The 26866-nt window shown below is 41.1% G+C and overlaps 2 protein-coding genes across 5 annotated transcripts; one reads left to right on the top strand and one right to left on the bottom strand.

Moving 5' to 3' along the window:
* The first annotated feature begins 1984 nt into the window (after nt 1-1984).
* taf1 (TAF1 RNA polymerase II, TATA box binding protein (TBP)-associated factor) lies at nt 1985-22190 on the top strand. 4 transcript variants are annotated; one of them, XM_063894759.1, is made up of 41 exons: nt 1985-2300; nt 2836-2950; nt 3121-3244; nt 3330-3446; nt 3685-3807; nt 3961-4202; nt 4317-4532; nt 5170-5412; nt 5494-5725; nt 5870-5977; nt 6084-6251; nt 6618-6745; nt 7253-7360; nt 7481-7654; nt 7771-7944; nt 8278-8382; nt 8498-8698; nt 8789-8930; nt 9839-9969; nt 10052-10132; nt 10223-10372; nt 10465-10584; nt 10902-11077; nt 11174-11406; nt 11515-11722; nt 12060-12231; nt 12334-12545; nt 12692-12800; nt 12888-12986; nt 13639-13816; nt 13941-14008; nt 15995-16117; nt 16238-16330; nt 16414-16498; nt 16594-16661; nt 18843-18959; nt 19293-19400; nt 19610-19705; nt 20582-20801; nt 21015-21159; nt 21492-22190. In XM_063894759.1, the coding sequence occupies exons 2-41, from the start codon at nt 2837-2839 to the stop codon at nt 21712-21714; spliced, it is 5934 nt and encodes a 1977-aa protein (XP_063750829.1). In that variant the 5' UTR covers nt 1985-2300; nt 2836; the 3' UTR covers nt 21715-22190. The 4 variants fall into 4 exon arrangements, with proteins under 4 accessions (XP_063750829.1, XP_063750831.1, XP_063750830.1 ...); XM_063894761.1 differs by lacking the exon at nt 19293-19400; XM_063894760.1 differs by lacking the exon at nt 19610-19705.
* Nucleotides 22087-25936, bottom strand: LOC134871834 (SLAIN motif-containing protein-like). Its single transcript, XM_063894764.1, has 8 exons — nt 25341-25936; nt 24723-24859; nt 24531-24608; nt 24324-24422; nt 24182-24237; nt 23957-24086; nt 23744-23860; nt 22087-23619 (listed from the first exon to the last, which is right to left on the bottom strand). The coding sequence occupies exons 1-8, from the start codon at nt 25751-25753 to the stop codon at nt 23372-23374; spliced, it is 1278 nt and encodes a 425-aa protein (XP_063750834.1). The 5' UTR covers nt 25754-25936; the 3' UTR covers nt 22087-23371.
* Nucleotides 25937-26866: the final 930 nt, after the last annotated feature.

Genomic DNA, 26866 nt, shown 5'->3' with positions numbered 1-26866 from the left:
GGTGATGTAGGTGATGGTCATTTTGAAGACTTTCTGACCCCAAGACTCAACTGACCTCTGCAACTCTCCAGCTCTGATCCTTGGAGATACTTTTGCCAGTGGAACCATCCTCCTCACGGTGTGTGGTGTCAATCTACACACAAATCCTCTTCCAGGCTGATTCTTAACCTCTCCTGTTGCTTGATGCTTCTTAATTATGCCCTGATAGTGGAAATGGGCATTTTGAACTGTTTCGAGATTTTCTTATATCCATTTCCTGATGAATGCAGCTCAACATTTTTTTTGTTGCAGATCATCACTGTGTTCTCTGGTCTTTCCCATAGTGATGAATGATGTTTTGGCCTGTGTCACCTCATATTTATACCCCAGTGAAACAGAAAGTCATGGTTGACCTCTTAAGAGTTCCTAATCAAACAGGTGAACCTAAAAACGTTATGACTGGAAATATACTTCAGTCAGATCTTAATCAAATGATTTTCAAGGGGTGCCAATAATTGTGGCACACATGTTTTGGAGAGAAATATTTATTTAAAGTCAAAATTGTATTTTATTTTAATAATTTTACTTCAGTGAAAAGGTTAGAGCTTTGTTAATATTTTGAATGAAATATTATGAGGAAAACAATAAAGACCTTTTTGCATCTGGTTTTGCTTATGTTTACTAAAAGGGTGCCAATGATTCTGGAGGGCACTGCAGATGTTTGGACCTCCATAGCTAAAGTAATACTAATAAATAAAATGTTACCTGTATTCAAGACGTGCAATCAACTTTCGTTTTTAACCATATTGATGAATTGAAATTTGACTGAACTGATGACATCTGTGAAGGCAAATTATAAGGTAGACTGTAATTTAAACACTAAAAAACCTCACTTGGTGCACTTGACATTATTGGAGTGGAGTACTGATACTGTGCATGGCTTGTAAAGGTCTGATAATTGTGTCAGCAGTAAAACAGCAATATACACTAGATTTCTTCAATACAACCATAACACATTTAATAACTGCTCTTAATATTTTTATAAGTAAAAATAATGTATAATTTAATATGATAAAAGTCTATGTATGATAAAGTATGAGCTTAACCTGTTATTCATTGTTAAGTGATGCTTAATTAAACAAAAGTTTTTTGTTTTTCCAATTGTATAACATAAGCACAGATAGGTCCTGAGTTAAAGTGAAATTAAAAGACAGATTCAAGATTCAAGGGTTTTATTATCATGTGCACAGTAGCTACAGTGTAGTTATGGCAATGAAAATCTTAGGTCCCGAGGTCCTCCAACAATGCAACATATTATATATATATGGGACATGAGGCAAAATAAGAAAATAAAAGTAGTTAGTAGTATATACTACTACTACTACTACTACTACTACTACTACTATAATAGTAGGATGAATTAGAATGAAATAGTGCAGGTTACGTTGCTAGACCAGTCTACAAGTAGTGCAGATGAAGTGAACTATATACCTGTCCGAAAAAGAAAGAAATAAAATAAGCCAAATGATGCAGAGAATGTTGAAAGTGAACAAGAAAGATCTGCTGAAGTTGTTATAACAGCACTATTAATGAAAACATATCGAAATCATGGCGTATGTATGGCTCCACAAAACGAAACCCTTAGCTCTGGCAAATGTACATGAGACGACAAGAGTCCAGCAGAAGAGACATATTATGTTGTAGTCATGTGAACAATGTATGAAAGTTAATCATTTATTGGACAAAAAACTTTATCCAGCTAGAACAGCGAAGAAAGGACTGTGGCTTCCTCCAATGTTAATAATAGTTTGGAAAATAGCTCTTTTTTTGTTTGCTTTTGCATGCAATATGATGTAATATGTATTCAAAGTAAGCGGTGCTCTGTTATTTATATTTACGTTCAGCAAAAATTACTCCTTGGCTTGACATACACAGCATGTACCACATTACAGTGAGTACCTGAACGCCACACTCTTCCCATCCGGTTACTCACTTTCCGCTATTCCGCTAGCTAGTTAGCTTAGCTGCAGTGTCTGTTTCATAAATAAAAACAAACGTTTTTTACCGAACATGGCTGTGTAAAGACTGCATAAAATGCATTTGTTGTCATTTTTCGTTTGACCTCACATTGCTGATACAGCCAAAGGAAGCAAATATGTTTACATACATCTGAGTTAACGTATTACAAGTTATTTTGTCTAGCGAGAGCTAACATAATACGCTGCTTGAACTGTGTTTAGCAGATTAGCTGATAGCATTCAGCAGCTACAGCAAGCTGGCTGAAATACAAACGTAATAAACCTGAAGTAAGATTACGGAAGGTAAGTAAATCTTAAACATTTGTGATGTTTCGTTTTGTATCATAGTACATTATATAAATCGTTACTGAGATAACTAATGTCAACGAACGCACCTAGCTGACGATGTAAAGTTTACTCCACTGCAGTACAGATGAAGTGAAGTTTGCCTGTTTAAAATCTGTGTATTTTAGCCGTTTATTGTCCATATTGTCGTGATAACAACATCCTCCCACCAGCATTAAAACAATGTGTGACTGGCACACCACAACATGTGCAACAACATCATGTCATACTATATTTTGAATACTAAAATTAGTTTACAAATATTTAAAAACATTGTAAATACGTTTTCTTGAACCATACATGCTTAACATGTATGTCCTGGTATATAGCAATCCTGATCAAATTAGTTCAGTCTATAGTCTATGAATGATAAACTTGCAGCCAAAAAACGTTGCCATGTTGTTCCTCCTGGAATACAGTATGTATGTATTACTCAGCATGATTCACCAATCACAGAGATGTCTGTCACTAAACTGAAAATGTTTCCATTTAGTATGTCTGATTCAGACAGTGACGAGGACCAAGATCGCCCTTTTTCTATAACTGGCTTCCTCTTTGGAAACATCAACGAAGATGGGCAGCTAGAGGATGACAGTGTGCTGGACAATGTAGGTGTTTTAAGATAGTTTTTTCAAAAGCAAAATGTAACACTACATTTTAGGAAGTATCATGCATTGCAATTAATCCTAGATTAATAGGTTCATGATGGAACAAATGTTTACTGTATGACAGCCTTTTGCAACTTTCTGATCAGTTTCTGTTGTGCATTTTCTCTCAGGAGTCCAAAAAGCATTTAGCTGGTTTGGGTTCTCTTGGTCTGAGTTCACTCATTACAGAGATCACTGCAAATGATGAGGATGATCAAGAAGAAAGCAGAGATTCTGGGAATGTGGATGAAGATGGTCAGTTTAAATACAAAAAAAGTGTTTGCATTAATTTAGTGAGTAACCGAATGTAGTGACGTTTTAAATTATTCTCCTCATTTAGGTTGGGTGAAAAGCACAGACGATGCTGTTGATTATTCTGACATCAGTGAAGTTGCTGAGGATGAGACAAAGAAATACCGTCAGGCCATGGGGTCTTTGCAGCCCGGCAGGCAATCAGGTAGTCACATGTTTGGTTGATTGTTATAAAATCTGATATCATCTTAAATGCAACTATTTTTCTGTATTAAAAACAAACTTCAGTCATTACCTTTGGTACTAAGTTTTGTTCCGACCATATTGCTGTTTTTGCCACCGTTTTCATTGTCCCTACCACAGATGACAAAATACTGGATGGTTTACTTTTATATTATTTTGATGTAAACACTTTCAAACATTTTCTTTTTCCTGAATCTTAGATGATGAGGATGACTATGATGCCGATTGTGAGGATATTGATTCTAAGCTTATGCCTCCTCCGCCACCACCAATTCTGCCTACCGCTGTAAAGAAAGAGGAACCCGCCACTCAGAGCCCAACTGGTAAGGGCATGTTTACTCAAAATAATGTCCTCTTTTACAGAGTTTTCGGCTGCAACTTTTGAGTGTGTACACTTGATCTTATGATCAACTCAATAAATACAGGTTGGGTTTTAGTACTTAAGATCACAAATATCCAATACTGTTTATTCCTAGTTGGGGAAGAGGGTGATGGCATCATCTTGCCCTCCATCATCGCACCATCCTCTAACGCCGATAAGGTCGACTTCAGCAGCTCCTCAGACTCTGAGTCAGAAACTGACCGTCCCTGCGATGGCTCGGGGGCTGGAGGCCCCCCAGACAGTCTCACCCTCCCCCTTGCTGGCATCATGCAGAAAGATGCTGCCAAAGCACTGCCAGGTGTCACAGAGCTCTTCCCAGAGTTCAGGCCTGGAAGGGTAAGGCACTCTACAGGCACTGTCCTGAACTGAGTATATCATTACACATTCATATTATAATTTTTAGAATCAAGGAGTCCACTGACACCATCCGTCTCCCGGATGTATTAACAGGTGCTTAGGTTCTTACGGCTCTTTGGTCCTGGAAAGAACATGCCATCAGTTTGGAGGAGCGCTCGCAGGAAGAAGAAGCGGAAGCACCGGGACCCTCAGCCTGGGACGCCTCCGCCAGAAGGAGAGCCCACAGAGCAAAGCCCAGATAAAAAGTCTGGATGGCTTTACGAGTATGCGCCGCCTCCACCACCGGAGCAATGTCTCTCTGACGATGAGGTACATGTTATTGAAGAATAGTTCCCATAAATCATGAAAATATAGCAAAGTTTTTATTAATCTAAAAATAAGACCTTAATCAAAACGTCTTGAATCATATTTAATATTGTCTTAAAATTGACAGATGAATTAGGATCTTATGAACTGCGTATTTTTTCTCTTATCGACATTGCATTTTAAGACCTCAATAATTTGTAAGATTTTAAAAAACAATTCACCCAATGCCTAATGTAACGCTGACCATGACAATGAAACCTTTATTTAAATATTTAATGTTTGTGATCGAGATGCTCAGAGCAGAAGCACTATTGTTTTGTTTTACAATCAACTATATATATATATATATATATATATGTATGTATAATATAGTGCAGTTCAGAAACGGGGAGACAGAGGGGAAGACACGCGGCAAAGGGACTCAGGCCGGATTCAAACCTGGGTCCACCGCATGGGGTTTGAATGTTAACCGGCACAGTGTGAAATAGTACTTGCATTCAATTCAAGTAGCAATAAAAAAAGTCAGAAATATTATTAAATATAACTTTCCCTAATCCCTGTGTAGACTCTAAATACATCCAGTAGTACTCTTGCATAAGTCCGCATATCCTGTACTTTAAATGCTTTTCTTGCCATCCAGATAACAATGATGGCTCCGGTAGAATCCAAGTTTTCCCAGACGTGTGGTGACGGGGACAAGGAGACAGAGTCTAGACCTAAAGTAGCAGAATGGAGATACGGTCCGGCTCAGCTCTGGTATGACATGCTCGGCGTGCCTGAGGATGGAAGCTATTTCAACTACGGCTTCAAGCTAAAAGAAGAGCAGACCAGTGAGCATCAGGAGCAGAGCAACCCTAAAGAAATACAAGAGAGAGCTCATGAGGTATGCAGACATGAATATCTGTAGCCATAACAAGAGAATATGCTGATTGTGTTACTGATATTGTGTATCATATATCTCTAGATTCTGAGGCGAGAAGAGGACGACAATAATGAAAATAATGGAGGAGATAAGGAGATTTCGGACCTAGAGAATGAGCTCTTCCTGATGGTTACTCAACTGAAATGGGAGGAAGATATTATCTGGAATGGGGAGGATGTAAAACACAAGGGCACAAAGACTCAGAGAGCTAGCCTGGCTGGATGGCTGCCCTCTAGCATGACCCGCAATGCCAACGCTTACAACGCGCAGCAGGGTAAGACATCAGCAAAAACTACAATTATTTATCTTGCAATATTCTTTTTGTGTATGCAAACAAAATGCAGAGGCACAAGCAGGGACACACTGTAATATTGAATGTGTGTAAATACATGTGTTGTAATTATTATTAATCTTACAGGTCTGACGAGAAGTAATTCCCTGTTGGTGCCACCCACGCCTCCCCCGATGCCAAAAATGCCTTCACTCACTGGCTCTAAGCGGGAGAAAAACAGCCATGACCATCATAGTGAGTTCATGTTTAGGTCACAATGCAAATAATAGATTACCCAGACCTTTGTATCGCAGGCCAACGTCTCATTTGTCTTTATTTGTTTTGCTTGTTCCGCCTTCAGCCTCTCACGAAGAAGGCTCTCCCTGGTTCTCCATCTTCCCCATTGACAGCGAGGAGTTGGTGTATGGACACTGGGAAGAAAATATTATCTGGGATGACCAGGAGATGGATCACCTGCTCATGCCACCTGTTCTTACACTGGACCCCAATGATGAGAATATCATCCTAGGTATATTCAGGATTACCAGCTTGTTAGACTGCATATTGCCATTGTTATTGGTATTTCTAAATGTGACATCTTTCATTGAAATTGGGCATAGATGTTCCGAAGGATCTTGCCGGAGTTTGTTTTTAAAAGATGAATAATCACAGACATATATCACATGTATAAATGTTAATGTGACTGTGTAATATACATAATCTACATAAACAAAACATCTAATATTAGTTTGTAGGTAATAGAAGCACATCCATATCACAAGTATATGCAAATACTACAGGGATCTACATAATTTGACAACTACTCTGCCAACTACAATGTCGCAGAGCAGAGGCGGATAGTCAGCTTATTGTGACAAACTGTTGTCTCCTGTAGAAATGCCAAATGAAAAGGAGGAGATGACTTCCCACTCCCCGTCAAAAGAAAATAAGAAGGAAACTGCAATCAAAAAGAGCCGCATCCTGCTGGGGAAGACGGGGGTGATAAAAGATGAGCCACAGCAGGTAAGCTGCCTCCGCAGGGCAGATGAAGGAACATGTTTGATTTCATGAGATGACAGATCACAAGGTTCGCTGCTTCAGTGAAGATGTGAGTCATCTGAATCAGAAAATGGCAAACAGGGAATAAACTAAGAAAGATAGAGGATACATAATGAAGGACAGATTTAAGACTTTATCTGATAGTTCCTATCCTCGATCAATCATACACTATTTGTACACTTAGATTCCAGTGGTGGCCGTGTAGGATTGTTTCCAACTTTTGTAATACAAACATTTCCAAGAACGCAATAGTCCAAAAGATGGATGTAATTTTATGGTTTTATCTTAAAAAGATTACATTTGGTACAGCCGTAGACAGACACTTGCACCTGAGGATAGAAATCGTGTAAAGCACCATCAAGTGTGAGAAGCAACTGTAACATTTCAGACTCAATTGTGAAGTAGTATAACAATTCAGTAAAAAAAACACAATGTTACTTTCATTGTGAAATGTGTTTTCTCTCAACTCAGAACATGTCCCAGCCTGAAGTGAAGGACCCCTGGAACCTCTCCAATGATGAGTGGTACTATCCCAAACAGCAGGGCCTGAGAGGGACGTTCGGTGGAAACATCATTCAGGTGAGAAGCGGCCCGCAGAAATAAAGCCAACAGGGCATGAGCAAAATGGAAATGCTTTAAACTGTTGCCATTTGAAGTAAAGATCTCTTATATTTTGAGTGCATTTTGTGTGTTAAACAGCACTCCATCCCGGCCCTGGAGCTGAGGCAGCCCTTCTTCCCCACTCACATGGGGCCCATGAAGCTGCGGCAGTTCCATCGACCCAATCTGAAGAAATACTCGTTTGGAGCTTTGGCTCAGCCAGGTCCTCACGCTGTGCAGCCGCTGCTCAAACACATTAAGAAGAAGGCAAAGGTGAGGAAAAACAAGCGCTTTAACCCTATCCAGAACATTCAGATAACTTTGTTCTGTTTTTTATGCTTTTGAACATTAACCGAGTGTATGTGTCAAATACAAAAAATGTTGTATAGATGCGAGAGCAGGAGCGACAGGCAGCCGGAGGAGGAGACATGTTCTTCATGCGAACCCCGCAGGATCTGACGGGTAAAGATGGAGATCTGATCCTTGCAGAGTACAGTGAAGAGTACCCTCCTCTCATCATGCAAGTCGGCTTGGCCACTAAGATCAAAAACTACTACAAGAGGGTGAGTCTCGTTTTTATTTTCCACATCATGATGTTGCGATTTGTAAGCCAAGACATTGCAACTTGTTTAAAAATGTCTACATTTTGATTGTCCATTTTTTTCCATTTGCAGAATTTTATTCTGTTGTTACATTTATTAATTTAAATGACAATTACAAACTCCATATCTGAATTGAAATACAGGTGAATTAAACACGTCTGAGCTTTGAAATTATACATGCTTTACCCAATTCAATCTTCTAATTGAAGATATTCCACGTTCAAAACATTTTTACTGAAAATCATGTTTAACATTGAACAATCATCTTCATTGCATTGTTCTTTTACTCTTCAGAAACCTGGAAAAGATCCTGGAGCCCCCGACTGTAAATATGGAGAGACCGTGTACTGCCACACATCCCCTTTCCTGGGTTCCCTCCATCCTGGACAGCTCCTGCCGGTCAGCACCGTCACAGTCAATGATTCAGTATTCAGATTAGAGTAAAACATATACAGAGCCTCCTTGATCTGTTATCATGGCAAACAGTGAGATTGTACGTCTTTCTTTCTTTCAGGCTTTTGAGAACAACCTCTTCCGTGCTCCTATCTACCTGCATAAAATGCCCGAGACAGACTTCTTGGTTCTGAGAACTCGACACGGCCTCTACATTAGAGAGATCGTGGACATATTTGTTGTTGGTCAGCAGTGCCCCTTATTTGAGGTTCAAGGCCCCAACTCCAAGCGAGCAAACACTCACATCAGAGACTTCCTCCAGGTACGTTTGATTGCCTTAACTCTCCTACTGTAGATAGTTGCACTGCTGATCTTTTAAGATTCTCACCTGTCACATGTCCACACTCTGCAGGTGTTTATTTACCGCCTGTTCTGGAAGAGCAAGGACCGGCCACGGAGAATCCGCATGGAGGATATAAAGAAAGCGTTTCCTTCACACTCCGAGAGCAGCATCAGGAAACGGCTGAAGCTGTGTGCCGACTTCAAACGTACAGGTAGACCACACTCAGCATTAACCCCGTCGGCCCATTCAGTGATTACTATCATGTGCTGGACTAACCTAACCCAGTTGTGCTACGTCAGGGCAATATTGAGGTTATGAAGTTGAACTCAGTAGTGTTTCTGTGGGCCTGGAATTGACAGACAGGAATCGAAGCAGGGAAAGAGCTTGTTACAACTACTATGGATATTACATGAAAGGTAAGATTTAGTATAAGGACAGTATGAGGTATCAGGGTAAAACATGCCAACTATTGAAATAAGCAAGTTTTTATGCAATGCTATGAATTTCACAAGTCTTAGATACTGGATTTGTTTGTTGCCAATATAGGGTCAAAATAGAGTCAAAATAATGTACCTCTGTATTACCATATCTGAATACATGTAATGTTTTTTGTATGAATACTTTAAATGTGTGAATGCTTAAAAATGTTTAAAACAAATTAATTAATGTGTAAATAATATCTGAACATATTGATTATATTTTTTGAATCCACAAGGACATGTGTAGCTTTGAATGACATTTTGTGTACAAACAAATAAAAAGTACACTTCAATGTGTAACTGCAAACCTTAGCAAAAATACTTTTCATGCACTCACACAATGCAAATATTTTATGCAAATCTTTATTTAATTTACCATAAAATGTCAGGCACTTCCCACGGATTTAAAAACCCAAATATGTTCAGATACTTTTTTCAAGCATTTAAATTCCTTTGATCAAAACATTTTTAAATAATTGAATGTATTCATACAAAATGTACAATGTGTACAATGATGTGGTGATACACGGCTAATATTTATATGACCTTTCATTGACGCTGTAGTAATACTGCAGTTTGTGTTCAAAAGTTAAGATTGTAGATAGAGAAAACGCTCAACAGTATCTTGTACTAATGCCAGGGATGGACTCTAACTGGTGGGTGCTGAAGCCGGACTTCAGATTGCCCACGGAGGAAGAGATCAGGGCCATGGTGTCTCCAGAGCAGTGCTGCGCTTACTACAGCATGCTGGTGGCAGAGCAGAGACTCAAGGTAACAGTATATGCCTTTCAAAACGCTGAAAACAGGTGAGTGTCGGGGCACGGCTTACTGTAACTTATTTGTCACCCTTCAGGATGCTGGTTATGGTGAGAAATCCTTCTTTGCTCCAGACGAGGAGAACGAAGAGGACTTTCAAATGAAGATTGATGATGAGGTATTTTTGTAGTTAAGTAAGGTGTATGACATTTGAAATGAGAAAAAACTTTTCAGATGTACACTGCTGATCCTGTGTGACACATCTTAGGTGCGAACAGCTCCTTGGAACACAACAAGAGCCTTCATTTCTGCCATGAAGGGGAAATGTCTGCTGGAAGTGTCGGGCGTGGCCGATCCTACAGGCTGTGGAGAGGGCTTCTCTTACGTCAAAGTGCCCAACAAGCCCACCCAACAGAAGGTCAGACTGCTTAAAGCAAAAGCCTACTAACCCAGTATTCTGCATTGTGTTAATTTAAAGGCTGAAACCTTTGATCCGGTTTGGTTTTTCAGGATGACAAAGAGCCAACGCCTGCCAAGAAGACAGTGACGGGGACGGATGCTGATTTGAGGAGACTCTCGCTGAAGAATGCCAAGCAGCTGCTGCGCAAGTTTGGAGTTCCAGAGGAAGAGGTAAGACCATGGGGAGATGCAAGACATAAAGCTGATGAAGGACAGACTTGTTATTTTAAGGGACATCCTTAAATAACTGGATTCCAGGTTTTAGCACAACAACGACCTCTGTTTCCAGAGTCAGAACCAAACAAATGTTCCATCTGCTGTGGGATCAAACGACCAGAAGACCTTTATGTTCATAAAAATGTTGTGAAATTGCACTCCTTTTAATGATTTGCACTGAAATTGCATATTAACTTTAACCTGTCTTTTTAAACTTTTTTTTATTAAAAAAAAAACATGTTTTGCACTTTCCTTTCCTTTGTGTGTGTTAGATCAAGAAGCTCTCGCGCTGGGAGGTGATTGACGTGGTGAGGACGATGTCCACAGAGCAGGCGCGTTCAGGCGAGGGACCCATGAGCAAGTTCGCCAGAGGGTCTCGTTTCTCGGTTGCTGAACACCAGGAACGCTACAAGGAAGAATGCCAGAGAATCTTTGACCTGCAGAACAAGTGAAATTCTTATTTAGACTTTAAGATTTGATATATTATTCAGGATTCGGTCTGAGCACACAATAAGTCCTTTTTCCTGTTGCACATCCACCACAGAGTGTTAGAGTCGACAGAGGTGCTCTCTACAGACACAGACAGCAGCTCAGCGGAGGACAGTGACTTCGAGGAGATGGGGAAGAACATCGAGAACATGCTGCAGAACAAGAAGACCAGCTCCCAGCTTTCCCGTGAGAGGGAGGAGCAGGAGAGGAAGGAGCTGCAGAGGATGCTGATGGGGGAGGAGAACGATCGTGATCACAAGGGACGAAAGGAGCGCCGTAAAGGCTTGTGTGAGTGTGTGTTCCTGAAAGTCACACAGTGCATCCAGGACATCTCTATTAGCTGTGTTTGGTTAAAAAAGTCTCTAACTGTAATCGTTCCTTTCCTTCACTCTATAGCCAGCTCCTTATCCACCGGCTCCCACAAGGACGACGACACGTCCTCCGTCACCAGCCTGAACTCCTCGGCCACAGGGCGGAGACTCAAGATATACCGCACCTTCTGCGATGAAGACGGCAAGGAATATGTCCGCTGCGAGACGGTGCGTAAGGCCTCTGTCATCGACGCCTACACCAGGATCAGAACCACCAAGGACGAGGATTTCATGTGAGTGTCACATTTGTTTAAATTGTCTTGTCTGTAAATGACTGTGCTATATCAGAATCAGAATACCTTTAATAGTCCCACAGAGGGGAAATGTGCATTGTTACTGCAGAAAGAGCTAAAGACAGCTTAATATTACACCCAACTGTAACTGTAAAAGAAAGCAACATAAACATTCATTTTTCTTATCCAACTTACTGTCAACAACAGTTTACATACAGTATTCTTAACAGTGGCGATAAATAGAGCTCATTAAAAATAAAGCTTTAAACGATGACCCATGCCCTCATCCCGCTTGTACCAGTGAATGTGAAACAGCTGTGTGTCTTTGTGGTTGCAGAAAAAAATTTGCCGTCTTCGATGAGCAGCACAGAGAAGAGATGAGGAAGGAGAGGCGGCGTATTCAAGAGCAGCTGAGGAGGCTGAAGAGAAACCAGGAAAAAGACAAGATCAAGGGGCCTCCAGAGAAGAAGGCCAAGAAAGTCAAAGAGAGGCCGGACCTCAAGGTCAAAGTAAGTAAACGGATTCATGTACATTTGCAGCACTGTTCTCTCTGTATTGGTATCACACAGCACAGTCAGATGATCTCTAATGTTATTCCTCTTTTCCCCTAGTTAAAGTGTGGAGCATGTGGAGCCATCGGACACATGAGGACCAACAAGTTCTGCCCGCTGTACTATCAGACCAACGCACCGCCTTCCAACCCTGTTGCCATGACAGAGGAGCAGGAGGAGGAGCTGGAAAAGACCGTCATCCACAACGACAACGAGGAACTGATCAAGGTGGAGGGCACCAAAATCGTGCTCGGCAAACAGCTCATCGAGAGGTAATGGATTATCCTCCTTCCTCTTCACTTATAGTTGAAAAGATTTGCGAAATTCTTCCAGTTATAAATAACTGCAGCATTTTCTAGATTCGAGAGTCACTCTGATCAAGTGTTTATGAATGTTGTGTTTGTATTTTCTTCTACAGTGCTGATGAGGTGCGCAGAAAGTCTTTAGTGCTTAAGTTCCCCAAACAGCAGCTCCCACAAAAGAAGAAGAGACGCGTAGGCAACGCCGTGCACTGTGACTACCTTAATGTAAGCAATGTTCCACAGCTTCCTCTAACACGTTTCAAACTGGGAGTTACTTAAGTTTACACTGGTTTTGTTTCATAACTTTCACAGAAACCACACAAGGCCATCCACCGCAGACGCACTGACCCCATGGTGACCTTGTCGTCTGTGCTGGAGAGCATCATCAATGACATGCGGGACCACCCTAATGTAAGATCTGCAGGCCTTCTGCTCCACAAAATGTCACTGACTAAGATGACATCCACAAAGAAAATGTTTTCAATTATATTCCAAAGCAAGGGGATTTTATTATATGGCTAATGATATTCCATTTATATTCACACTTACATACAGTGGTCATGTTAAGACCTTATTCTACCAGGGGTGGACGTGTTTGATCGTGCAAACACAGCCTCTTTGTTTATTCCTTCAATCACCCTCTCAAATAGTTCTAATTATTTTTACTGATCCAAAAACTTGTTGCTATCAAAATCATTCATAATATTTACAAGAAGCTGTGTGTGTCCATTTGACCAGAAATGTGGGCATTTCTTTTGGGCATGCACCTCTAACTGGTTTGTATACAACACAGCGTTATGGACGCTAACAGGCAGGAAGTCATATGTCGCATACGGAAATAGAACCCACAACATAGAAGCATATTGCGAACACGCCTTATATCCCAAGAATGCTCCTAAACCCTGAATAACATTAGCATATCCCACAAAATATTATGTTTGAATCAAGGCCTTTTTTGTAATATCCACTAGATGTGCTGTTAACGTAAGCACATAAATGAATCCAAAAATGCTTTTCTATTTGGGAAAATATCTTCTTGACTTCTTCTGCCTCCTCTATGCAGACGTATCCATTCCACACACCAGTGAATGCAAAGGTTGTGAAGGATTACTATAAGATCATCACACGGCCCATGGACCTGCAGACACTGAGGGAGAATGTACGCAAGAGACTGTACCCGTCAAGGGAAGAGTTCCGTGAAGCCGTGGAAGTTATCGTCAAAAACAGCGCCACCTACAACGGTAAAGGGATAAGAAACATGTTGAACATCCTCCTCTGAAAACACACACAAGTTGTACTCTGGTTGCTAATTTGACTTTCAATTTAAACATTCATTAAAGCAGGTCTCTGTTTTTGTTCCCCCAGGCGCAAAACATCCCATAACGCAGGTGGCCCAGTCCATGCTGGACTTGTGTGATGCTAAACTGAAAGAGGTGAGTTTTAAAGGTCCCCCATTATGCAAAATGCACTTTTTGATGTCTTTTATACACGAATATGTGTTCCCGGTGTGTAAGGAGACTCACAAAGTGTCCTTACCCACATCTCTAAAAACGGGGGTACAAACGAGCTGATCCAGATTTGCTGCCGATATGACGTAATAATCTGTGGACTGGGTTTACATTGAACTCCTGGCAACGTCCCACCCACCTGGCACGTCCCAACCAGGGATGGAAATTAGCACCCGCCACACGCCATATGCGGGTGGATTTGTATGCTGGCGGGTATATTGTGTCACTATACCAGCCACTGTGGCGGGTAATACTTTTCTATCATATCCGATCAAATTCGCCTATCATACATGGGTCATACGGACAGGCAGCTGCGCTTTCCACAACCATACAGTCAGATCCGGTCAAATGATGTGCTTCTGATTGGGCCGAAGCGGCGTGAGAATGACACTCCGACTCCTTATCCACAATTATTACTCCGCGCTTAATTCAAAGTAGGCTAATCAAAGTGGAACTATTTGTTGCGGAGAAATAAAGAATGTTGCAGGAGGCTACCTAAACCTGCAGCCATCACAGGATAGCTGCTAGTTTAAACCAAAAATGTGGCGTTACATCACCGGGCTGAAAAGACCCACTGAAGAAAGTGTACAGGAGGTGGGGGGATAGTAGACCTACCACCAAAAAAAGGCTAAGCGCTTTTTGAATGAGAGATGGCGAACAACAGATCGCAACGAGCCAGACCATGTACTGCTCAGCCTGTCGTTAGTACACATCAGACGCTCACAGGTCAAACAACTTCATCATGGGGACAAAAAACCTGAAATTGGAAGCCTGTGAAGGACCACGAGTCATCTAAATGTCATGTTGACGTCCTGAAAATAGCTAGTTATGTAACATTTGGAACTGGGACATTGAGGTTGACGGAATTGTTCTGTACTGTTGTGTGGACTCAGGGTTTAACATGCTGAACTGTGGTGACTTCTCTAAAAGCTTTCTCGCTGATGTTTTGGAGATCATCCTTTTCTATGAAGCATCTTGGATCTTGGATGGTTTGATGCACTGTCTATGCCTATGGTTTGTATTTGTAATGGTTGCAAGTGGCTTGTGCTTGTGTTGTCTGTGTCTGAAAGTGTTAACCATATAGGTACATTTATGAAGTTTAATGGCACAATGTTTCCCAGAATAAACATCACTTAACATGGCAGATACTTGTGTATTGTGTCTCATATCATATGCATTAAAACTGTAACATTTGCAACTCAGTTCCTTGGTAGCACCTACTTATTGTTATATATATATATATATATATATAACGTATAAAAAGTGGCTGGTAAAAAAGTTGAGTGGCTGGTACATTTTAGAATCCACCAGCCACAGTGGCCGGTGGGCAAAAAAGTGAATTTCCATCTCTGGTCCCAACCTATCGTACCCCATATACAGTCGGAGCTGAGTCCACTCTGCAGCACCTCTGTGTGTCTGTGTGTTCAGCAGGATGTCTGCAGGAGGGACTTATAGTTGTTGTTTATATAATACATATAATGTCTCTGTTCTAGCGGTAAACACTGAGAAGTGTTTCAGAAATAATGCTGGATGTGGTTTGGAACATAATATGGGGTTTAATCACGGCAGCGTTTAGCAGAGTATCTCTGTTAGAAACTTCTCTCTTCAGACAGAGAGCTGCATGCGCTCCAAAGGGCCGTGGCCAGCTTCAGCTCAGCTCACATTTGAAGTGACAGTCACAGAATCAGCACTTCAGGAACAGGGCTGAAATAGAGGGGGATGAGGCATGCTACAATGGGGGATCTGTTTGGTATTTTGAGCAAAACACTTCAGACAAGTTTTGTATAGATATGGCTCTACAATATATTGTTCAAATAGAGCGAGACCTTTGATGTTAGTGTTTGATATTGCTGCCCTTTTTTGTCAATGTTCACATTAACCATGAAACACAATGTGTGTCTGTGTGTGCAGAAGGAGGACAGGCTGGTGAGGCTGGAGAAAGCCATCAACCCGTTGCTGGATGATGACGATCAGGTGGCCTTCTCCTTCATCCTGGACAACATTGTGACCCAGAAAATGATGGTTGTTCCCGACGTGAGTCATTCCTTCTTAACCTTTTTTAATTATTTTGTCTTTATCAATGTGAGAGCACTGATCAGTTCTCATGCAGAATGAGTTAATGACCTCATGTCTGAACTCCTCCCTTCTCTACAGTCATGGCCATTCCACCATCCTGTCAACAAAAAGTTTGTGCCCGATTATTACAAAGTCATCGTATGCCCCATGGATCTGGAGAACATCCGCAAGGTAAGAGTCACACAAAAAATATACTCAATGCAGCAATGCAGAAACTGCGTCTCTTTATTTATTTGTATTACCTGGTTCAACAGAACATTTCCAAACACAAATACCAGAACCGGGATGTGTTCCTTTCCGACGTCAGTCTCATCCACGCCAACAGTATCAAGTATAATGGTAATTGAGTTAGCATCGCCATGATTATGTACTGAGTTCTTTATTTAGATGAAGATGTTGTGTTAAGCAGCATTCCTCTCTTTGTTTCTTCACAGGCGCAGAGAGTCCTTACACTAGGACTGCTCTGGATATTATCAGTGTGTGCAAGCAAACCTTGGCAGAGGTAAGTCGACTCTTTTAGTTAAGGGTGGGGCAGTGGCATGTTAATGAGTTATTTATGCATTCATTTACATTGGGCTGGGCTTTACCGTATGACCAGAACAGCTGTAAAGCAATGCTGTTAACAATAATCCATCTAATGAGCAGTTATTCCTCCAGATTTTCACAACCCCTATTGTTTTATATAATAGTTAGAAAAATATGTATAATATTGACATAGAATTATATAACACAGAAGCGAAACATTAAATGATACAGGGCATCTTATATTAGATTCCTACAGATTGCCCTGGATTTTCTCTCTAAATATGTCTCCCAAGAGCATCAAATGTACACAGGGAACACATAATAAAAGAAAAAGAAAGAAAAATACACGCAAGTTTAGTATTAAATAAAGATATTAATATATATATATACAGTGGGGAAATAAGTGTTTGATCCCCTGCCAATTTTGTTAGTTTGCCCACTTTCAAAGAACTGAACAGTCTATACTTTAAATGGTAGGTTTATTTGAATAGTGAGAGACAGAATATCAAAATGAAAATCCAGAAATGTAGATTAAAAAATGATATAAATTGATTTGTGTTTAAATGTGGGAAATAAGTATTTGATCCCCTTGCAAAACATGCCTTAGTTCCTGGTGGAGAAAGCCTTGTTGGACAGCACAGAGGGCAGATGTGTCTTGTAGTTGGTCACCAGGTTTGCTCACATCTCAGGAGGGATTTTGGTCCTCTCCTCTGCAGATTCTCTCAAAATCCTTAAGGTTTGGAGGCTGATGCTTGGCAACTGGAAGCTTCAGCTCCCTCCACATATTTTCTATGTGATGGAGGTCCAGAGACTGGCTAAGCCCCTCCATCACCTTAATGGGCTTCTACTGTAGCCACTCCTTAGTTGCTTGGCTGTATGTTTTGGGTCTTTGCCGTGCTTGAAGACCTATCCATGTCCCATTTTCAGTGTCCTGGCTGAGGGAAGGAGGTTATCAGCCAATATTTTACGGTACACGGCCCCCTCCATCATCCCCTCGATGCGTTGAATCGCCCTGTCCCCTTAGCAGAGAAACCCCGTCAAAGCATCATGTTTCCACCTCCATGCTTGACACTGGGGATGGTGTTCTTGGGGTCAGAGTCAGCATTTCTGTTCCTCCAAACACGATATGTGAAGTTGATGCCAAAGATCTTGATTTTGGTCTCATCTGACCACATCACCTTATCATAAGCCTTCTCTGAATCCTTCAGAGGATCTCTGGCAGACTTCAGACGGCCTGCACATGTGCCTTCTTGAGCAGGGGACCTTGCAGGCGCTGCAGGATTCTAATCCATTACGCCACAGTATGTTACCAACAGCTTTCGTGGTGACTGTGGTCCCAGCTGCCTTCAGATCATTAACAGGTCCCTCCTGTGTAGTTCTTGGCTGACCCCTCACCTTTCTCATGATCATTGATGTCCCAAGAGGTGAGATCTTAGATGGTGGAGCCCCAGATTGAGGGACATTGATGGTCATTTTGTGCTTCTTCCATCTCCCAATAATCAAACCAGTTGTCTCTTTCTCACCAAGCTGCTTGTTGGTGGTCATGTCTTCTATGCCAGCCTTGTGCAGGTTTACAATCTGGTCCCTGATGTCCTTAGACATTAGTTCTACCATGATCACAAGACCTGTCTATGGTCTTACCCTCAGTGGAGAGGTTGTAATCTGATTTATTGACTGGACAGGTGTCTTTATCCAGGTAAAGAGTTGATATTAGCGAGAGGACTTATTTAACCGGTCTGTGGGAGCCAGAATTCTTGTTGGTTGCAAAGGGATCAAATACTTATTTCCCACAATTAAACGCAAATAAATGTATATCTTGTTTTTTATCTACCTTTCTGGATTTTCTTTTTGATATCCTGTCTCCAACTGTTAAAATAAATCTAACATTTTAAGTATAGACTTTTAATTTCTTTGTAAGTGAACAAACTTACAAAATCGGCAGGGGATCAAGTACTTATTTTCTTCACTGTGTATCTATACTGTATAACACAGTCAGGCCTTTACTGTTTGAATTTTTTCTTGTAGTTTTCTGTGTATTGCTATAGGGTTGACCAAACAACCATACTGCTTAGATTTGATTCAGGCTATGGCCACATTTCAATGATTAAGACAAGTAAAAACATAAATCATTGCAGTAATACCCACATTGTTCCTCCAGTACGATGAGCACCTGACGCAGCTGGAGAAAGACATCTCTACAGCTAAAGAGGCGGCGCTGGATGCAGCTGACCTGGAGTGTCTGGACCCGATGACCCCCGGGCCGTACACACCGCAGGTAGGAAAGCAGCACAGTTCTTATTTACCACCTTGGTGATTGGTGGATTCTTGGGTATCTTTCTTATTTGACAATAGACTCTAGCCTTCCAGCTATTTATAACGTGCCACTTCTGGTAGTCTGTACTTTTCTTTGGGCACTAGTCTCGTTTCCACTCCTTGTAGTGATTCCAACCCTTTTATTTCTTCTGTAGTCTCTGCACTAACCCTCCTTTCCAGAGTTTTTCACTCTAGTTTCCTTACTGTAGTTTCTCCTTTCTCCCACCATGTTTTTCTCCTGCTGTCTCGCCCTGCCTCTCCCTTTGTGTGTGTCCCTCTGTGTGGTGTCGGCCAGCCTGCTGATCTGTTTGACAGCGGGGCGTCAGGGAGTCTGCCCAGAGACACCAGCAGCCTGTTCTCTGAGGGACCGCTAGTGGTTGCTCCAGAGAAGAGAGGGGGGCAGGTATGGAGAGAGACAGAAAAACGGCTCGCAACCACATGCCACCTCTCCTCAAACTATCCTCAGAGCAAACAGCTTGATTACCGGCAATTTTTTAACCACCACAACATTACAGATAACATACAAGACTAGAATCAGTGTAGTTATTTTACTTCCCGGCTCTTGTCTTACGACAAGAGATCTCACTAGACTTTTATCATACTGCCCCGCAGGGTCGCCATGGCAGAAGACCCGGGGAGGAAGAGTCAGATGTGGACATTGAAGGCTTTGAGGAGGAAGATGATGGCAAACCCAAAACTCCTGCTCCTGTAAGGAAGACAGATTTATTGGCAGCTTATGTTGAGGATATGAGGTTACAGTACATTTAGACACAAAAGAACAATTGCCACCAAGTACGATTACATATTCATGCCAGTTACTAAATCTCAAATCACTTCAAATTCTGTTCAAGCCTTTTCTGAGGCCTAATATTCTAATCCAACAACATTTAAGCATAAACAAACCATTCTTCTAGTTGTGATATTTGCAGTTGGATGGCCTGGTTGAGGTGAAATGGGGTTAATATGTTCACGCTTTGGGAATTGTACAAATCTATCTCTTTGCACACTTTCATCTCTTTTCTTTGTCAGGCAGAAACGTGCGTGCTATTTAAATGTACTATTTCTTTATGATTTATTTTCTTGATTTGTAATTGTGTATTCCTGTGTGGTGGAAATTCCACGCTTAATCACCTTCAGAATCAATCTATTTGCAGCTGGAAGGACAGAGTCTCTGCACCACCAATGTAGTACAAGGATCTGGCCCGTTACAACAGAAAATACACGCACTTTATCCACTCAAAAACACAGGAAAGGGGAAGGTCTCAGCTAGGGGATTTACATTACAGGCTATTGAAATGTTGGCCAGACTGTCAAAATGCATACATGGTAATTACGAACCTAACATCAATCCCAACAATGGAAAAGACAGCCTTCTGTTCTAAGGAGGAGAACATTTAGGAGCTAGATGTGAATTCAAAGTGTGGGAAAATCAAACCAGGGAAGAAAGTTAGACTTGCATATATATAATTGAATACATGAGGCCTATGATACATTTCTACGATAACCTGTGCATTTACTAACGCTTCAGCTTGCTTTCTTCTTTGTTAAGTGTTTATAACATATTTGTCTGACCTGTCTTTTGAGGCCGAGGACGCAGACGGCGATCTCGAGGACGACGATGACGAAGAGGACATGTTGCTGCCGCCTCGCAGACGGTTGCTTGACCGTGAAGATGAGGAGGAGGAGGAGGAAGACGATGGACTGTCTAACCGGCCGGCACAAGCCAGCGTGCTGTACCAGGACCTGTTAATGTCTGACGGAGAGGACGATGCCAGCGAAGAGGAGGGCGACAACCCCTTCTCCTGTAAGTCCCGGCGCGGCAGAAAATAGTCACGGCTGTAATGAAAAAAAAAAAGTTACTTAGAACTAGAAAAATGATCATGAGAGCAGTTGTGCTGCACATTTACACTTAATGGCATAATAATAATCATGAATCCTTAGTGAAAACCATGTGTAGCGTCTCCTGTTGTTTTGTGTTGCGAGTCATTTGTCCTGATGCGTTGTGTTTCCCCTCCAGCCATACAGCTGTCGGAGAGTGGCAGTGACTCTGACAGAGGGGTGTACGTGCGACCTGCTCCTCCACGAAGAACTCTCCACGAGAGCATGATGTCATATGAAGGGGACGTGCCTGATGTGCCTCACATGGAAGACAGCAACGTCAGGTACAACTGGCCCAGGAGCCGATTATTCTCTGTGACAGTGCTGAAGAATGAAGAGGCTTAAAGTGTCTCTTCTCAATGTTCACAAGCAACCTGTTTAAGTCACTCTTTTAGGATGTTTTCTTCACAGAAACAAAACAGTCGATTTACTTTCTTAACTACTATAACAATAAAACTAATACAGAGATGTGATTATTTTCGAGGGTAATACATTGAATGGCTTAATAATGACATACTGTTTATGAATAGTTTTGAAAACAGGGTTTGATTTCATGAAGATCTTAAGATTATGACTTCTCTTGGCACCTGTTTGACTTCACTGTCTTCTGTGTCAGCTACGGCAGCTATGAGGAGCCAGAGAGCCGGAGCCAGTTGCAGCCCTCCAGCATGGTACACGGAGAAGAATACGGCATCAGCGAAGAGGAGGAGGAAGACGAAGAAGATGAAGCACGGAGGCGAGGCCCAGCTGTGCTCTCCATGGTCCAGCTCAGTGAAGACGAGGAGAGCGAAGAATTCAGATCAATAGGAGGAGACAGCGACATGGACTCTGACAACTAGTGACATTTTATTTTCTCCTGACCCGCAGTATTTGGAAAACATTGTTTATAATCACAGTTTTATGTGGAGGAAATCCGATGTTGTAAATACAAATTTTGTAAATGATGGTTATTGTTTGTAGCTTCCTCCAGCCTTTTTATATGTTGTATCTTGACATCTGTGTGTACATTTGTTATGCACACACAGTTATACCGTCAATCATATACCGTGCTGTCAAATAATCTAGAAGCTGCTTTTCTATCCCACTTCCTGATTAAAAAAAAATAGAATAAACACACTGAAGGTTATCAGACAGCTCTTTGAAAAACACAAATGAAGGTACTACTAACAGACATTAGGCTCAGATCAGCAAACATTTTATTCTTCCTCTGTTGAAAATGTAGTATTCTGATAGTTTTAACTCTCCAAGTGCTAATAACTTATCAAGCTTTGTGAAATAAAGTGGTTTGAATCTGGTTTTAAAAAACCCCAAAACATCCTCTTGTCCATATTGACATGTTTAATCTAAAGACGAGACGACACGCTGCACCAGAAAGGAACTTTGATTACATTTGAAGTAAACGTTGACGGGTGCTGTGTGTGCAGAGGTAACAAACCACAAGGCCCACTGCATGCCAACAAAAGAAAATGATTACACCTTGACTGGGTTTGGTTTGACTTTATGATATATGGTTTGACTGTTAAAACCATGTCATCACAGGAAAAGCACAGATGTCAGAGTCACTATAATGTAAGTAATAGCTGCTTAACATTTAGAGGACCCTGCTCGAGGGCCCTAGTATCGTATAGGGTGGAAAGACTATCTGTATCATGTAATCACACAAACCACACTTCCATCTATTTATTGGTAACATAACCACTTCCTCTCAACCATGAGGTCACCTGTTTTGTTATTCACACAGTACTTGTTGGCAAGCTGCACACTTCCTGTTGTGTCAACTCTGCAGAAAAACTTATTTTGACTTCAATATTAGGTCAAACTTCCTTTGAAAAAGGCCTTTACAATGCTGGTATTCACATTCAAATCAGCATAGAAAAGTCAGTTCTGTATCAAATGCTGATAACATTTGAATTCCTTATATTACAATATTCCACATCACACAGGTTATTGTTCAAACAACATTGTCTCATTTCAGCACACAGGATGGTCAGGTGTTGCTCAGAGCATTGCCAACAACACCTTCTGAAATCTTAATCAACCTGTTTTGGATAAAGATGACTCAAACCCCAACCCATCTGATGTAAAACTCATAAGAAGCTTGCCTTTATGAAAGACTATTTCCACAATCTACTGCTCTTCATACCAGCTGTTGGAAGGGTTAGTTTTAAAATATAGAGTAGAGAGAATACAAAGTTCAAATGTAGAAAGTAACTATTTGAATGACTTTTTCAAACTAATGTTACCTTTTATCATTTGGTTCCTTTTTATTACTTTTTAACAACTATATAAAACTGTGCAGGAAAGCTGGAAAGTAAAAAAATATGTAAATCACCTTTGTTTTCTCAGTAGCTGTAGCAATTAGATATTTTGTATTTTGATAATGTAACTGTTTCTTGCAACATGATTATGAAGGCGGGGATTCATGTAAATTAATAGAAGATATATAAACATCTGTTTTTATTCTGCCCTATCAAATGTTAGGCTACTATCAGGGATTCAGCATTGAGTGGACGGCACATTTCTGCCCCAAGCCATGCTGGTCGACCTGTCGGGTGAGGCAAAAACACGTCCATGATCAGAGAGGTGTCCTTTAGCGGGGTGAGGGATCCTGCTGGGGCTGAGGGACTGAGACCTCAGCAGCCGCTCGGAGGCTCTCACTGAGTGCACTGAGCTGTTTGAGATCATGGGCGCTGGAGAAAGGGAAGGAGGCCAGCAGCCTGACCCATTGCTGACAGATGATGCACCTGAGAAACAGTTAAGAACAATTTGCAGTGCTGAGTGTAAAGTATTAAAAACAACATGTTGAGGATATGAATTTTGTGTATGTGGTTTTCTTGTTTATTTTGATGTGAGGAAACAGATCCAAACCTGATGCTGTGGAAGTGGTATGGTCAAGAAATTGGCAGTCCTCTGTGTCTAAACTTCTGCTGTTCCTTAAAGCCTGAAGGGAGCGGAGGCTGGTCTGCAGAGGTGCCTGTGCCCTGTCTGGTGATGTGCAAAACACACAAGGGTCACATACACACGCATACACTCAAATACATAAACACAAATGTATTATATCTATACATATGCTATGTTTGCCTTGATTCTGTTTCAGCAGTTTGAACTGGATGACTTGCTGGTGTAGTCTACCCAGTTTCGGACTTTGGCAGTTCTGCTTAGCAACTGTTGGTGAGCGGCGAGGGGAAGAGCTCAGTGATGAGAGACCAGGCTGCCAATAAGAGGAAGACAAATCTTATTTTTATTTCCTGTAGAGAACCTATTACTATGTTCAACAGTGGTGTCAAAATAAGACAGAAACATCACTGATGGTTCTGGGGTTCTCCTCCTGGTAGGTGTGGAAACATAGGCTTGTCTTAAACCTGAAAAATATGAACCAAGGTTACCACAATCCAACCTTCATCGAGTATGCAGTACTCAATCATCAGAAACACTGCTCTGTACTCACTGGCTTCCTGTGTTTGAGCCAAGATGTGGATGTCTGTGATGTGCTGCAGTCTGTAGGTGGAAGTTATCGAGTTGTGCGAGATGCTCAGCTCATTATGATCTGATCAGAATAATAAATATAAAATAAGGCCTAATATCTTACATTAAACACAAACTGAGTTATATTTCTTGATGGAGTTCAATCCTTAAACTCTCACTGTTGTGTTACCTGAACTGACAGATGATTTGTCCATAGAGGAGCCCACATAATGATGAAAAACTGCAGGATGTCGGTAGGAAAAACTGCCTGATCGTAACAGTACAGAAAGACGGCATACATGAAACCAAATGAATCACCCAGAATAAATCTTACAATCATAAATATTAGGCAACAATAAGTGAGGCCGTGCTGCCTGCCTACTTTGATTCAGCCAATTTATCAGCGAACGACATGCCGCCTCCATCTCAGGACTGGGGTTATCCAGGACGTGTCGACACCATTGGAGGGCAGACTCACTTCTCTCCTCTAACTCCTGCTTCTTTTGAGACTTGTATAACCTGTGAGGAATACTCTGTTATTTCATCCTGAATATATATCACTACATCTCTTTGTAAAGGTGGACCTGTTTGGGTATGTTTTCTTGTTAAATAGCGTCAACCAATAGCATACTAACATATTTTCAACTGTATGTGGACAATAATCCTGGGTCTGTCTTTTATTTTATTTAAGGAGAGATATTTCAGGGAGGTTTTTTTTGCACTATGAGGTTTTTGTTTTTACTGCACATTTGTAGATCTCTCCTTATTTGACCAAAGAAACATTAGATAAACCCTAATGTGCACATCTAATGCATAACATTTTCTTGATGCAAATAATCAAATGAACATATTTATGGTAATGTCTATTGGCTATTTTTTTTTAACCTTATTCACAAATAAGAAGTGTCTATTAACATTGTACCACCCTTAAGTGAGAAAAAATGTGTTAATCAAGCCTTTAATTCCCACTCTCAGAGAGAATACTACTGAAGGCACCTACCAGCTCTCTTCATCCTGCTCACCCTCCTCTACCTCAAGAAGCTCTACTGAGTCTAAAGCTGACACTTCCTCCTGTGAGTCTTCACTGTCCCAGCTGTCATTTTGACAGTTATACTTGTACAACATCCCATCCGTGGAAAAGGGTGAATGGCACCCTGACTTCAAATGATCTAGTCTTATTCTAGCATCCATGGCAAATGACCGATTGTTACAATTCTTCACTTCTGTTTGCTCAGTATCCTTCCAGATGCTGCAGTATTGATCTGAATTGCCCTCCATGTGTACAGAGCTATTTGTAAACTCATTGCAGTGATGATGATGATGATGATGGTTTGGTCTTGTATCAAACTCCACTGGTGGCTGATTGCAGAAATACCGGCTCCAATCGCCCTTCAATTGGTTTTGGAGTTCCATTTCCTCATTAAAATCCTCAAGTCTTCTTTAAGTCCTAGTCCTCACCCGTACATAATAACAATGTTAGGTGGACCAGAAACTGACAACATTTGGCTTAATCTTCATCCTCAAAAATATGATTCTTTAAAGTTCCAACGATGGTTCTTTGCTCTGCAGGAGTGGAACTGTGTTTAGCTTCACCATACCAACTATTGACCCAGATTTGTTGAGTAGGGCACCGTTAAGTATAGACACCTAACAGATTGGCTGGATTTAGAGAAGCATCATGAGCTTATGTGGATTAAAGAGTCGAGGAGTTGTTACTAAAAAAAGAAAAAGAGACACTCAATTACTTTACCATCACAAACTAATATGGAAAACCTATAGGTTATAGCCTTGGTTGATCCACACAATATGTCACAATCGAGTTTATTCTTTAGGGACATTTCAAGTTTACATTCAGACCACTGTTACTGTTGTATAAGATAAGACATTTTTTCCTCAACTAAGTCAGCTCATGTTCATGTGGAGTTGGGAGCTTTTGCTGAATGTTTGCAGTACACACACACACACACACACACACACACACACACACACACACACACACACACACACACACACACACACACACACACACACACACACACACACACACACACACACACAGTCTTTCACATTAGCACATGTATTGGACGGTGGTCAGCCTGGATGGACAGCAGATGTATCCATATGTCCCTTAGAGAGATTAATACGAGATTGAGAGCTTCCCTTAGAGGAAGCCCAAACCACAGCGGTAAAGTGCTATTTTATTCTTCAAGGCTCAATGGAACCAAATGTAAAGAAAATCAGATATAAGGACCATTAAATAAGTTACTTTAAATTATGTTAAATCAGGCTACTTTTAACTTAGATTAAAGTCACAAGACTAAACTAAATGAGAGGGTTAAATGGGCTGCAATTACTATATGTAACATGACATTTTTCTTGAATTGGCTAAACGTATAAAAACATAGAAATAAATTAAATTGAAAAGCTAAGGACCGTGCAGTGTGCATTTGACTAATTAGCATAGCATGTCCCTACATGTAGCTACCTGGGAACTATAGTTAACCAACTAACCCTATATATAATTTT

Source organism: Eleginops maclovinus, chromosome 11 (assembly GCF_036324505.1).
Source record: "Eleginops maclovinus isolate JMC-PN-2008 ecotype Puerto Natales chromosome 11, JC_Emac_rtc_rv5, whole genome shotgun sequence".
NCBI lineage: Eukaryota > Metazoa > Chordata > Actinopteri > Perciformes > Eleginopidae > Eleginops > Eleginops maclovinus.
The sequence above is the reverse complement of the archived record's forward strand: the minus strand, read 5'-3'. Positions and strand labels throughout refer to the sequence as shown.